The 12,370-nt window shown below is 55.0% G+C and overlaps 1 protein-coding gene across 2 annotated transcripts in view; it reads right to left on the bottom strand.

Annotated features, from left to right (window-relative positions):
- Nucleotides 1-449: 449 nt before the first annotated feature.
- Nucleotides 450-12,370, bottom strand: part of ARID1A (AT-rich interaction domain 1A) — a 53,880-nt gene continuing 41,959 nt past the window's right edge. For both annotated transcript variants that reach the window (XM_005529681.2, XM_088067312.1), the window contains exons 12-20: nucleotides 12,145-12,352; nucleotides 8,456-8,588; nucleotides 8,006-8,178; nucleotides 7,718-7,868; nucleotides 6,938-7,069; nucleotides 6,759-6,855; nucleotides 4,214-5,072; nucleotides 3,777-3,907; nucleotides 450-3,404 (exon numbers count right to left, since the gene is read on the bottom strand). In XM_005529681.2, the coding sequence (XP_005529738.2) occupies nucleotides 1,680-3,404; nucleotides 3,777-3,907; nucleotides 4,214-5,072; nucleotides 6,759-6,855; nucleotides 6,938-7,069; nucleotides 7,718-7,868; nucleotides 8,006-8,178; nucleotides 8,456-8,588; nucleotides 12,145-12,352 (3,609 nt within the window). In that variant the 3' untranslated portion in view covers nucleotides 450-1,679. The remainder of the gene's footprint in view (nucleotides 3,405-3,776; nucleotides 3,908-4,213; nucleotides 5,073-6,758; nucleotides 6,856-6,937; nucleotides 7,070-7,717; nucleotides 7,869-8,005; nucleotides 8,179-8,455; nucleotides 8,589-12,144; nucleotides 12,353-12,370) is intronic.

The raw sequence follows: 12,370 nt of genomic DNA, 5'->3' as shown, positions 1-12,370 counted from the left end.
CCCGGAGAGGACAAAGCCTCGGGCTACATGAAATAGCCGCTTCCAAAGCCCTGGAAGCGTGCAGATCCTCATCCAAGAGTCTGAACTCGGCCTGTTTGCTGAAGGGCCTGGGAGCTCTGTCTGCTGGAAAGCCCCGGCCTCAGGAGGAAGTCAAGAGTCCACGCCACGCTCCCAAGAAAATGCGAAAAATGCGAGGGGAAGGAAATTTTTCCATTTTACAGAGCTGGGAGGGAACTGCATCCCTTCCCAGCGAGGCCCTTCCCTCCCTGGCAGCCACAGCTTCACCTCACGCTGCAAATCCCAAGCCTGGGCAGCTCCAAAGGAAAAATTCCAGCAGGGAAAGCAGAGTCAGAGCAAGGAGCATCAGAGCTCCTGAGCAGGGCAGGCCTTGGGCATCGCTGAACTGCCCTCCCTGTCCTGCCAACAAAAAAAAAACCCTTACAAACATCTTACCAAGATTTAATGTACATTTATTCTTAACACGTGGAACATATAGTATAAAGATTTCATACTGAATAAATGATATTCATTAAGCCAAAAAAGGAAAAAAGGGAGGAATTTACATCAAGTTTTTAGCTACATCGTCTGAAATACAAATATGCAGAATTCATCACTGAAAAATCTCAATTGTGTTTCTTCATCAGGAACTTCAACTGAACCTAGAACTTTTTCACACCTCGATTAGAAAGAAAACAAAAACAGGAAAAAATAAACTATAAGTTGATTGGCTGCTGAGACAGCAATGACTTTATACACAGAGACCTGTACAGCATCCTCCAGGGAGGGATGTCTGGCAAGAGATTAAATAATTGTGTCTCGCTTTTGCAGGTCATCAACTCGTTAACTCGTCATACTATAAAGGGGCGGGAGGGGACAAAACTGCGGGAGTCTCAGGGTATGTGCAATGTACAACGTCATATATATATACACACGTGGCAGCGCTGGGCTGCAGCTAAAGGTTAAAACCAGTTCTAAGAGGTGATCTCAGGGTTATTCATACAATCAAGGAGGAAGAGAGAAAGAGGTCAGGGTGTTGTAGGTTCACACATTATACTTTGGGGGAAAAGCCTTTTTTTCTCCTCAACATTAACTAAAAACATTTTTAAAAACTACAGCTTGCTGCTGATCCAGCGTTTTTTTCTTTTTTTTTTATCGATGTGAGACATTATTACAGTATGTTTACAGTTTAAGGTGTACAGTACATGGAGTTCTACACGCTACTGCACAGGCCTCCCTTGGACAAGGTCTGTTCACAACTGGTAACTTCTTGGTTCCTGCAAGATTGTGAATGTACAACGATAAACCACACAGAGTTCAGCAGTCACTTTTTGTCCTTCAGAGTTTACCATTAAAAACAGTTATGAAAGTGGTGCCTGTCAATGGGATAACACGGCAAGTCGTCTTTCCCCAAACTCACTGTAAACGACAGTAACTTTGGTTAAAATAAAAAAAGTCTTCTATGTAGACAGAACTTTGTCTCCTTTAATAAGGGATTGAGGACAAATTTGAAGGGCAGGGAAGGGGGAGAGGGGCCGGGGACATCTTTCCCCGAGGGAGAAGCAGGACAGCGCAGGGCAGACAGTGGATTCTGAGGTGGTTTTGCATAAATAAAGGGCAACAGTCAGTTTCTAAGTTCTCCACTCACGCACACGCACACGGGGGCTCGGATCCCACAGCTGTCATGACTGGCCAATTAAAAACAGTACATCACAAATAACTTGTGAAACCAAAGAGTTCATCAAAGGCGACACGGAGATGTCCAAGAGCCGCGACTCGTACAAGGTGAACTCCGAGTGGTTCTCGTCCACCTTGGCCAGGGCCAGCAGCGCGCGGGCGGCGCGGCGCATCATGTCCACGCTGGTGGCCTCGAAGGGCGGGCTCTGCATGTGCATCAGCCCTGCCTGGCTCTGCTGGAACTGCGTGGCGGCCAGGCTGTCCTCCAGGAAGCCCAGCAGGTTGCCAATGCTGCCCTTCTGCACGGCAATGGCTCTGGCGGCCAGGCTGTCCCCCTGGGCCAGGTTGGCCAGCAGCACCACGGCCATCTCCCGGCACACCGGGTTCTTTCTGTCACTGAGGAACCGCACCATGGTGCTGTACAGCTTCTCCAAGCGGCTGAACGGGGGCGTGGCGAGGATCAAATCCACGTTGTTGTCCTGGATGCTGAGTTTGCTGAGTGTTTCCAAAACCAGTCTCTGAGGGGAGAGGACAGCGTTGGGTCCCAGTGTTGGAAAAGGATCCTGGGCCTCTGCTGAGGGACACACTGCCCAGTGGAGGAGTCCATCCAGGATAGGCAAACAGATGCTTTCCGGGTAAGGGGAGAGGTCCAGCTGCCCAGAAATGTTGGCCAACGTGACCAGTGTGTTTTCACGCAGCATCTCCAAACAGTCCCACCACCACTCCACCTTGTTGCAGCTCACCCCTTGGTCCTGCTCCTCCTCTTTCTCGTAGGTCAGGGGGGCCTGTTTGCGTTCTGGATGCTTGTGGTGTAGGAGAATCAGTTTCCCTAGAATCAGCAGCAGCCCGGGGTGTTTGGACATTTCAAAGTCATTGCCCGGCACGAACGATAAACTCCTGATGATGTTGGAGACGCAGATGCAGCGCTTGGCCAGAGAGTCCTGCCAGTCCAGGAGGGTGCAGAGCGGCGTCTCGTCCTTACTGTGGGGCTCATCCTCCAGGATTTTTATATTTCTGTGGCTCTGAGCTGGACTGATGACGAAGGGAAACTTGCTGCTCTCCTTCGCCATTTCCGAAGCTTTGACCTCTTCCTCCTCCCCTGCCAGGGATCCCGGGCGCGCCGAGAGCATGTCGTCCATGGTGGCAGTTATCCTCTTCTCCGAGGAGCCGTCGGGCGCAGGAGCCTCCCCTTCCCTGGGGCTCGGGTTGCTCTCGGCTGCTGAACGTTTCCTCAAGGCAGAGGAGCAGGAAGCTCGTTTGTGAGGCAAGGGCAGCTCGGTCTTGCTCTCGAAGTGTGTCTGGATGTGCTCGGTGGTGTCCCCGCCGCCGATGCGCCAGTGCAGGAGCCCGCTGTCGAACTCCTGCACCCGGCCCAGCTTGTCCGAGTAATCCACCACGAAGGGGTCGTTCTTCTGCACCACCTTCACCGGAAGCTTGTCGAATTTACTCACTAGCTTCTCCTCGCTGCTCTCTAGAGGTACTTTGTCCTTGCTCGAAAACGCAGCCTCCTCCTCTTCCTCATCCTCCTCTTCCTCCTCACAGTTCAGGCTCCGTGGCTCATCGTCCTCCTCCCCTTCTTCAGGGGAGGAAGCTGAAGATTTGCAGAACCTTTCGGGATCTAATAGTGTTCTTTGCCCTGGGTCTCCTACCTCGTATTCCTTCAGGATTCCAAAGATTTCTATCAGGCAGCGCCGGAAATATTCCACCAAGAGTTCCAGCAAGCCTGGCAGCTACAGGGGGGGAGCACAACAGGAGAGAAGGAAGGAACAGCAATCAGAAAACAACTCAGGCCAACGCACGCAGGGCAGAGAGCTGAAGCAGTGCTGGCAATTAAGGGTGCTTCTCCTGCTGGCAATAAATGGTGCACAAGAGAGGTTTTTGTCCTCTGAGAAAAGGGACAAAAGCAGACACCGGCTGTCAGCATCCAAACTGCCCCCCTGCACACACCCTGTGCTCCGGGTTGTTCCTCCCTGCAGGGAGGGCCTGTGCACACACACACAGAGCTCTCACAGCTGCAGGAGCTGCTCGCTGCCACCTCGCTGCCAGAAACCTCTGCAGCATCAGCACTTCAGAGACCTGCCCCAGACAGCATCTGCACCCACCTGGCTGAGGTTGAAGGTCATTATGCTGTTGTCATCATAGAGCAGGATGTTTATGGTATCTAAGGCCCACGTACTTTCAGCCAGCAGCCCCGACTTCAGAGACATCATCACTCTCCAGGCTTCAGGAGTTCCTGTAACACAAACACACGATACTTCCAGCTCCTGCAGTTTCAAAACAAAAAGGAGACACTTGATACTGCTTTTTGGACCTGTGAAGAGCACAGCCTGGTTAAGATGACGTACAGGCCGTGTCTACCACCAACCTGCCCGCAGGCAATGCCAGGATAAGGGCTCAGAACACAATTAACCTGCAAAAATGTGTTTGTTTTTTTTAAAAAGCCAGCAGAGCCCCTCTGCCTGGCAGGACTGTACCAAAGGGCCAAGGCAGCAGCCATCCCTCAGGAGGCTCCAGCAGAAGGGCAGGAGTTCCCCCTTACCGATATCTTTTGCCGTCAGCCGCCTCCTCTGCTTGAGCACAGGTTGCGTGGCTTCCACGGAGCCCGGCGGGAAGGTGATGTCCCGTCGGATCATGGGAGGCTGGACAGCTGCTGGTGCGATGTGCGAGGCAGGCACGGGCGGCCCCGCCTTCTGCATCTTCATCCCCGAGTGCAGGAACGGGGATTTACTGGGAGAAGTGCGGTTCTCCAGAGGTCTGGGCAGAGGTGCTGGGCTGGATACCTGAGGAATGTGATTCTGCATGCTGGGGGGGGTCTGGTAGTTGGACTGGGGGGGCCTGGTCATGGGGGGCACGGGGGCGGAGGGGCCGTAGGGAGGCTGCCGGTTCCCGTGGGAAGGCCATGGTCCCTCGTGGTTGACCCTCTGGTCTGAATGCAGGATTTCATCCGTTCGAGTGACCCCGTGGTAGGCGGGGCCCTGGGGCGCCGCGCCCGAGCTCTGCCGGTTGGGGTAACTGCCGTAGCCCAGCTCGTTCCTGCCCTGCCACAGGGCCCCTTGCTGGGGACCCTCCGGGGCCGGCTGGATGGGGCCCCCCATCATCTGCGGGGGGATGTTCTGCTGGGCTCCGGCGCCGGCCGAGACCCGCTCCCTGCCGAACTGGAAGGGGAACTGGCTCTGGCCGGCGCGGCGCTCGGCGGGGTAGGTGCTGCCGTACTGGTTGTACAGGTCCTGCTGCGGCGAGGGCTGCGCCGGCGGCTGCTGGCTGGGCTGCTGCGGCTGTGCCGGGGGCAGCTGCTGCTGCGGCTGGCCCTGCCCTGAGCTGTAGGGAACGTTGTAGAGCTCGCCCTCGTGCCGCTTGGCGGGGAGGCCGTAGCTGCCGTCCATCGGCCGCTTGTAGTTCTGCGGGAACAGAAAGGCACGGAGCGGGTCAGGGGGGCGGGAATGCGGGGTGGTTCCGCTGGAAGGGAGGCGCTGGAATCGCCCTCCCTGGAGCTCTCCGAGCAGCGCCTGAGCCCGGCACGCGGAGCTCTGCTGCGGGTGAGGAGGGGGCGATCGCTCACACGCTGCACTCGCTGATCCCAGAGGTCTTTTCCAACCTCGATGATTCCATGAAATAAAGAAGCCAAACGTCTGGGCAGAGGCCCCAGAGCCAGAGGATCTGCCCCACGGCACGGCCTGGGAGAGGCTGTGTCTCCTTGCTGGCTGTATCCCATGTGAAAGTTGGATCACTTGTTCCATTTCACAAGCCAAGGCCAATTCCTTGTGGCTGCCTGGGGAGTTTCCCTGTGGATTCCACAAGGATGCCTCGGGGGCAGGAGTCTGCCCACAGAAAGGACTTCCCTGCAGAAAAGGCTCAGCTCTACTCTGCATTCACCACAAACCAAACCAGACACTGGCACTTGCTTCCTTCCACATCCAGGAATTTTATCAGATCCTATTTCTCTCGCATTTCTCAGGTTTCTGATGAAGTATCAGACAAAATGCATTAAAAACTCTTGTACTTCCTGCTTCCTCCTTTCCTGTGGATTTCAAAACACGTTGCTGAAAGGAGCAAGAAGGCTTCTCACCCCTAATTCTTTTAAGTGCCAATGGAGAAAACAGCCAATTGCTGAGCCCAAATTAAAATCCAGGATCTCTCTTGCCTCCCAGGTCTGAGCTGTAGCTGCTGTGGAGGCTATTCAGACACTCCATGGTCATAACTGGCTTCAGATGGAGCTCTAGGGCTTCAAAGATGACAAGTTCCAGAGTAACTCAAACTCTTGGCTCCGAGCCCCGTGGCTCTGGTTGCAGAGCCAAACTGCAGAGCAGTTGGAATTATTCTTAGCACAGCTCAGTGAGTGCCCTCTCTATACTCTCCTAAACCATAGGACTTAAAATTATCAGGAAAACATTATGGGTCCTGGCGTGGATACAGAGAGCAAGCCGTATGTGAGGATTATGAAAGGGACACACGTTCATTCAAACTGTCCTGAAACAAACCTGATGGGTTTGGGAACAGCAAGGAGGAGGAGGCAGCAGGGCAATGGAGTCTGAGGCCTCTGGCTACAGGATGAGAAAGACCAAAAAAATCCTCCTGGTTTGTGCAGAACAATCCACCTGAAACAGCTCTCCTGAACCATCCAGGCCTCACTCCGAAGTCATCACTTGGATCAGAAGTGTTACAGACACAGGATGGGATTCAGAAAGTTCCAGAGGGACAGAGAATCCCAGTAAAGCTCCCTGACCTTCTGCTGCCTGACAGAGTGTGCAAACCACACAACCTCCATTCTCAGAACACTCTTCTGTTAACACAGCACCGGGAACGTTAATTAAAACTTTTTAAAATTGTTTTCAAATGGGAAAAAAAGGTCTCCTGTATAAAATCAGGTTGGACAGGGCTAGGAGCATCGTGGAAATGCATCCCTGCTCCTGGCAGGGGGTAGCACTGGATGGGCCTTAAGGTCCCTTCACCCAAGCCAGTGTGTGACTCTTTCTTCCCATTCATAAAGCAAACGCACAGCCCAGAGAGTTTTCATCTCCCCCTCCTGACAAACAGCACAGATAAAACTCTCAGCTGAGCCAGTCAGGATCTCTGGGATCACCCACCTGCTGCTGCTGCTGATACATGGTGGTTTGCTGGCTGGGGAAGGGGCTGCCCGAGGATGTGCCTTGAGTGGAGAATTGATTGCCATAGGAATCATGTCTGGAGAAGAAAGAGATGTGTCAGTGTCACCGTGACGGGCTCGGAGCCCTGGCTGGGGCCAGAAGCTTCCCCTGGCACAGACCTTTGCTGCTGCTGCTGCTGCTGGGGGTAGCGGCTGGGCGAGTACATGCCCGACTCGGGCGTGGAGGGCAGGATGCTGGGCTGAGGGGTCCCGCTGCCCAGGCTGCCCTCGGCTCCCATCCCGGGCTCCGTCCTGCGTGGAGACAGAAAAACCCCTCAGGATCCCTGACCAGCACAGGGGAACAGCACAGGGGAACAGCACAGGTGAACAGCACAGGGGGAACAGCACAGGGGAACAGCACAGGTGGCCAGCACAGCATGACCAGCACAGGTGACCAGCACAGGTGACCAGCACAGGTGGCCAGCACAGGCCCAGCACAGTGTGGCCAGCACAGGTGACCAGCACAGGTGACCAGCACAGGTGACCAGCACAGGTGACCAGCACAGGTGACCAGCACAGGTGGCCAGCACAGGTGACCAGCACAAGGGGAACAGCACAGGGGGAACAGCACAGGGGAACAGCACAGCACGACCAGCACAGGTGACCAGCACAGGTGACCAGCACAGGTGACCAGCACAGGTGACCAGCACAGGGGGAACAGCACAGGGGGAACAGCACAGCACGACCAGCACAGTGTGGCCAGCACAGGTGACCAGCACAGGTGGCCAGCACAGGTGACCAGCACAGGTGACCAGCACAGGTGGCCAGCACAGGTGACCAGCACAGGCCCAGCACAGGTGACCAGCACAGGTGGCCAGCACAGGTGACCAGCACAGGTGACCAGCACAGGTGACCAGCACAGGCCCAGCACAGCGTGGGCAGCCCCAGGGCAGCACCCACCTGACTCGGTCGTAGGGCGCTCCGTAGGAGTAGTGCTGCCGCTGGCCCATGGCCATGTTGCCCATGCCGGGGCCGGCGGCGCGGTTGTAAGGGTCACCCATGCCACTGTTGGGGCCCTGCCCTGAGGACATGAAGGGATCGCTTCCTGGAGCTGCAACAGAGAAAGAACCACTCAACACAGCCACCTCTGCCTTAGCAAGAGCCCTCTGAGGCTCTGGGGTGGGCTGCAGCACGCTCCAGCACACAGCCAGGCAGGGCTGAGGGCTCCAGGAGAGGATGATCCCTCACCTTTCCTCATACTGCTGTAAGGATCTTTATTTGGCTCGTAAGACATGCGACCCATCATGTCAGAGGTATTCATGCTGGGCTGGTACCCTGGGTTTGGAGTCATGGAGTTCCGTTTCTGGAACGTAGGATCACTGCCGTCTGCAAAGGCATCCTGAAGGCCCACGGAGTTACTCCTGTTCCAAAAAAACCCCGCAAAGACCACATTACAGAGGTCCTCAGCTCCCTCTCGGGTGCTGCCATCCCCTCCAAGGGCCACAGTCAAGAGAAACTGCCCTTCCACAACTCTGTCCTCAGCCCCAGCCCCAGCATTAAAGAATATTCACACACAGTGATGCTGTCAGCCATGAAGGGAGGAGAAAAGCGATGAAGTCCCACCAAAACAGGTTCCCAAGGCCCCTGCATCTTCAGCAATGACCCAGAGGTGACCCCACCCCAGCAGGGGTTCCATACCTGATGCCTGGCAAAGGGGGCATCTGACTGTGTGGCGTCGATGCTGGAGTTGGTGGCTTCAGGTCTCCTCCTTCTGCCATGGAGCTGCTGGTGGACTGAGGTGTCTGGGGGCCCTGCATGGAGCCTGAACCCGCTGCAAGAGGAGCAATGTGGGGTGAGCAGCTTTGCACCCCATGGATGCAACCCTGAACCTGCCAGAACATCAGCCTCGAGAACAGAGAGTGCTTTGAGGAAGAGACAGATGAAATATGGCCAGAAAACATGAGGAGCTCAACAGTTCAAGGACAGGCTGGGCCAGGCTCCCCCAGAAGAAGCTGAAGATGAGAGGTTGCTCATCTTTTCCACACCGTGGCCCCATGTGGTGCTCCCCAAGTTATCCTGTCAGAGGCTGAAGCTCTGTGGCACCACGAGGCAGGGATCTGTGGCTTCCTGCCAAGTGACAATCCCGGTGTGCCTGTCACATCCCCCCCCAGGGCGCCTGAACCTTGTCCTGGGAGTGTCAGCATCTCCCCAGTGATGGAAACCTCGGCTGAAGCCACCAAGTAACTCTGAACGAGGCTCCTCCGTCTGCTCTGCCCTTCCAGAGCAGCCAATTCACCAGTGAAGCACCACTCCCAAGGATTCCTGGAACAGGGAATGCCAGAGATGCCGGATCTTTCACTGGAAGACAAAACCCGTCCAGCAGGTTCCCTGCAAGTCCCAGCCTCGGAGCTTTCTGCTCCACTGAGCTCTGAGCAAACCCCGTGTGTGATCCAGCTGTGCTGGAGCTGCAGCAGCTCTCCCCCGGCCCGGGATCGCTGTGACAGCCTCAGCTCAGGTTCAGCCGCTCCTCGCAGCTGGCAGGAGCTGAACTCTTAATTAATGTTTCCATTAGTTCCGTCCCCAGCACCCGATATCCCTCAGCTCCAGTCCTGCTGCTTGATGAGTCATTTCAGCTATTCATTAAAATCCTCCGAGGTCACGTCCAGGCCATGTTTGTTTACACCCCACCTTCCTGGCACCCTGTGCTCTGCTCTGCTCTCCCTCCTGGCCTGGGCAGCTCTGGGAGCTCCTGGGAGTTTCATTCACAGCCCGTCCCTGCCAGCCCAGCCCCGCTGCTTCCCCCAGGAATTCTGCTCTGGCACTGCTGGCAGGGCAGGAAGAGGCCCCAGGACATTCCCTGAGACATTCCCTGAGACATTCCCTGAAACATTCCCTGAGATATTCCCTGAGACATTCCCTGAGATATTCCCTGAGACATTCCCTGAGACATTCCCTGAAACATTCCCTGAGACATTCCCTGAGACATTCCCTGAGACATTCCCTGAGACATTCCCTGAGACATTCCCTGAGACATTCCCTGAGACATTCCCTGAGACATTCCCTGAGACATTCCCTGCCTTGCTGCCATTTGTCCCCACCTCCTGCCATCCCTCCCACTCACAAATCCACACGGATCTGGAGCAGGGCCAGCTCCACGCTCTGGGAACTCAAAGCCAAGGTTCCCCCCCCCGGGGACTCTGCCAGAGGGAAACTCCCGGTGTCCACCAGGGAATTCCCAGTTCCTCGGGCCCTGATCTCTGGGAACACCTCTGGGTGCCGAGGGATGTGATGGGCAGGCCTGGGAAGCTCTGCAGCCTCGGGAAGTGGTGGATGGGGTGGCACGGTGCAATCCTCCCCGCTCCCGGGGCTCTGCAGGAGTTAATTTGGCAGAACAGGCTGAAATGAAGAGTGAAATGCCAACAGGTTGTGAGGTCTGCAAGGAGAGCGAACCACGTCTGTGGGACAGCAGAGCCCTTCAGCCAAATGAGGAAATGGCTTCAAAATGTCCCTCTGTTGTCCACAGGTTCCCAAACAGGGAATTTATTCCCGTCCAGGTGATTCCCTGGGGGACAGGATGTGTGGGGCCTGGAAGAGCAGCATCCAGGCAGGACTCCACACTCCCCAGGGCTCTTCAGCCTGGAGCTGGGCTGACAGAGCAACTTCTGTCCTGCCCTACACGCCCAGGGCCGGAGAGGAAGAAAAGGAAAGTGAAAGAGGAGCATGGACACGCTGAGTGATTCAGCATAAAGCACCAGAGCCACCAGCCAGGCTTCAGTGCTGCCTCTGCACATTCCCAGCCCTGGGAGTCTGGAGCAGGGCGAGAGCCCTGTCACAGCAGGACCCAAACCTGCACAGTTTGGGGTAAGAGCCCTGCAAATTCCTTTGAACTTCCTGAAGCAGGAACTCAGCCCAGAAAGCAGAGCCAGGCCCTGCACAAACACCACGTGAGCTAAAACAAAACAAAACTGATGCGGCACCTAACCCGCTCTGACACACACCTAGAGCTACAGCAAGCCTCGAGAGGCTTCCTAAAAGTCTCAGCTCTCTCCAAATAAACTCCAAATGCTCTCAACATCTTTGTTCCACTGCCTCAGCGGGGCAAGAAAGAGGCTTTGGGAAGAAAGTGGGGTTAGATTTGTGGTTTAGTTTGAGCAGAACTCAGACACCACTTTGGACAGGGGTTTGGTCTCACGGCACAAAAGTTACTTTATCTTGCAGAACACAGCAAGGCTGAAGCTCTGCTGGGGCAGGTTTCCTGACCAGTGACAGGGCATGATTTAGTTCTTTACAAACCCCCCCTGCAGCTGAAAGGAGAGAGAAATGTGGTGCCCAGCAGAGCACTGGGAGAAGCCCAGTGTCACCGAAGGGCTCAGCAGGGCTGGGACACAACTGCACTGCAGTCAAAAGAAGTTCATTATTCCACTCCTCGGGAGCCAGACAAAGATGGTGCCAGGTTTCAGAACCAAAATGGATTTTTTTTTTTTTTTTGCAAACATTATAGGAACTTCAAAGCAGACCAAGTTTTTATTTCACCTACACGAGCAGGCTCCTGACCAGAAAAAGCATCTGAAGTTTTTTACTTGTAAGACAAACTGGAAAACTCAAGCTTAAAGAAGAGTTGCCAAATTCAGCAGCAATTCAAGCAATGAAGTCAATGCAAATGAGACAGAAAGGATCAGACTTTCCAAAGACTAAAAAGTACAATGTGCATGGCTGGCCTGGATGTCTTTTCTTTTTTTGTTTAACAAATCTGAATTGCGCATTATGCTGAAATATTCAGAAACAGGAGCACCCCATCAAATCTGAAACAACAGCAAGGGTTCATTTTCTGAAGCACCCAGCCTGTTGTAAGCCTCCAGTGCTCTGTCACAGAGCCTCAAATCCTCCCTGGCTCCTGCTGGGGGAGCAGGAATTCCTGAGGAAGGTGAGTGCACAGCCACATCCAGCCTTTCCTCCCAGAAGGTGCCACTGGCACAGTCCAAACCAGCACAGCTTTTGCAGAGGGCTCCCAAACAGGAGCAGTAACAAGGGCTGCTGCTGCAATCACCTTGCAGGGAAGCTCCAGAGCTCTCTCCCCACCGCATTCTCAGCAGGCAGGGATGCAGCAGCAAGCACAGAGGTGTGTGGGTGTGGGTGTGTGTGGGTGTCTGTGCACGTTTTTAGGTTTCCCTTTTTCTCAAGCTTAGTCCAGAGCTGAACTATCCCAAGAGGCTCAACTCACTCCCAGTTTTGTCCATTCCCACATCACCAGAGCATTTTCATTCCACACAGCCACAGGACAGGAGGGGCTTTTGTGGCAGCTTGGACCAGCCTGGCCCAGAGCACAGCACCAGAGACCCTCCTGCTCACACATCCACTGCACACCCCAAACCAGGCTCTGGCCTCACCTGGAGATGGAGGTTGGATCTTGGTCTGGGACTTCTTTGAATCAGCAGCTGCAAAGATGTCTGGAGGGGGGTCCTCGCCTCTCTCGATCTTGCACTCGAAGGCGTACAGACACTGGATGTACTGCTTCTTCAGCGAGCTGGCCGCGCTGCTCGACGTGCCCACGTTCAGGTTGGTGGCCAGCTCACGCCACTTCTTGTTTTTGTTGACCTGCACAACCAAACAGGA

The sequence above is a fragment of the Pseudopodoces humilis genome, chromosome 27, assembly GCF_049639895.1.
Source record: "Pseudopodoces humilis isolate 2021_Gansu_Grassland_sample_001 chromosome 27, ASM4963989v1, whole genome shotgun sequence".
NCBI classification, from domain to species: Eukaryota; Metazoa; Chordata; class Aves; order Passeriformes; family Paridae; genus Pseudopodoces; species Pseudopodoces humilis.
This window is presented reverse-complemented; position numbering and strand designations above follow the sequence as displayed.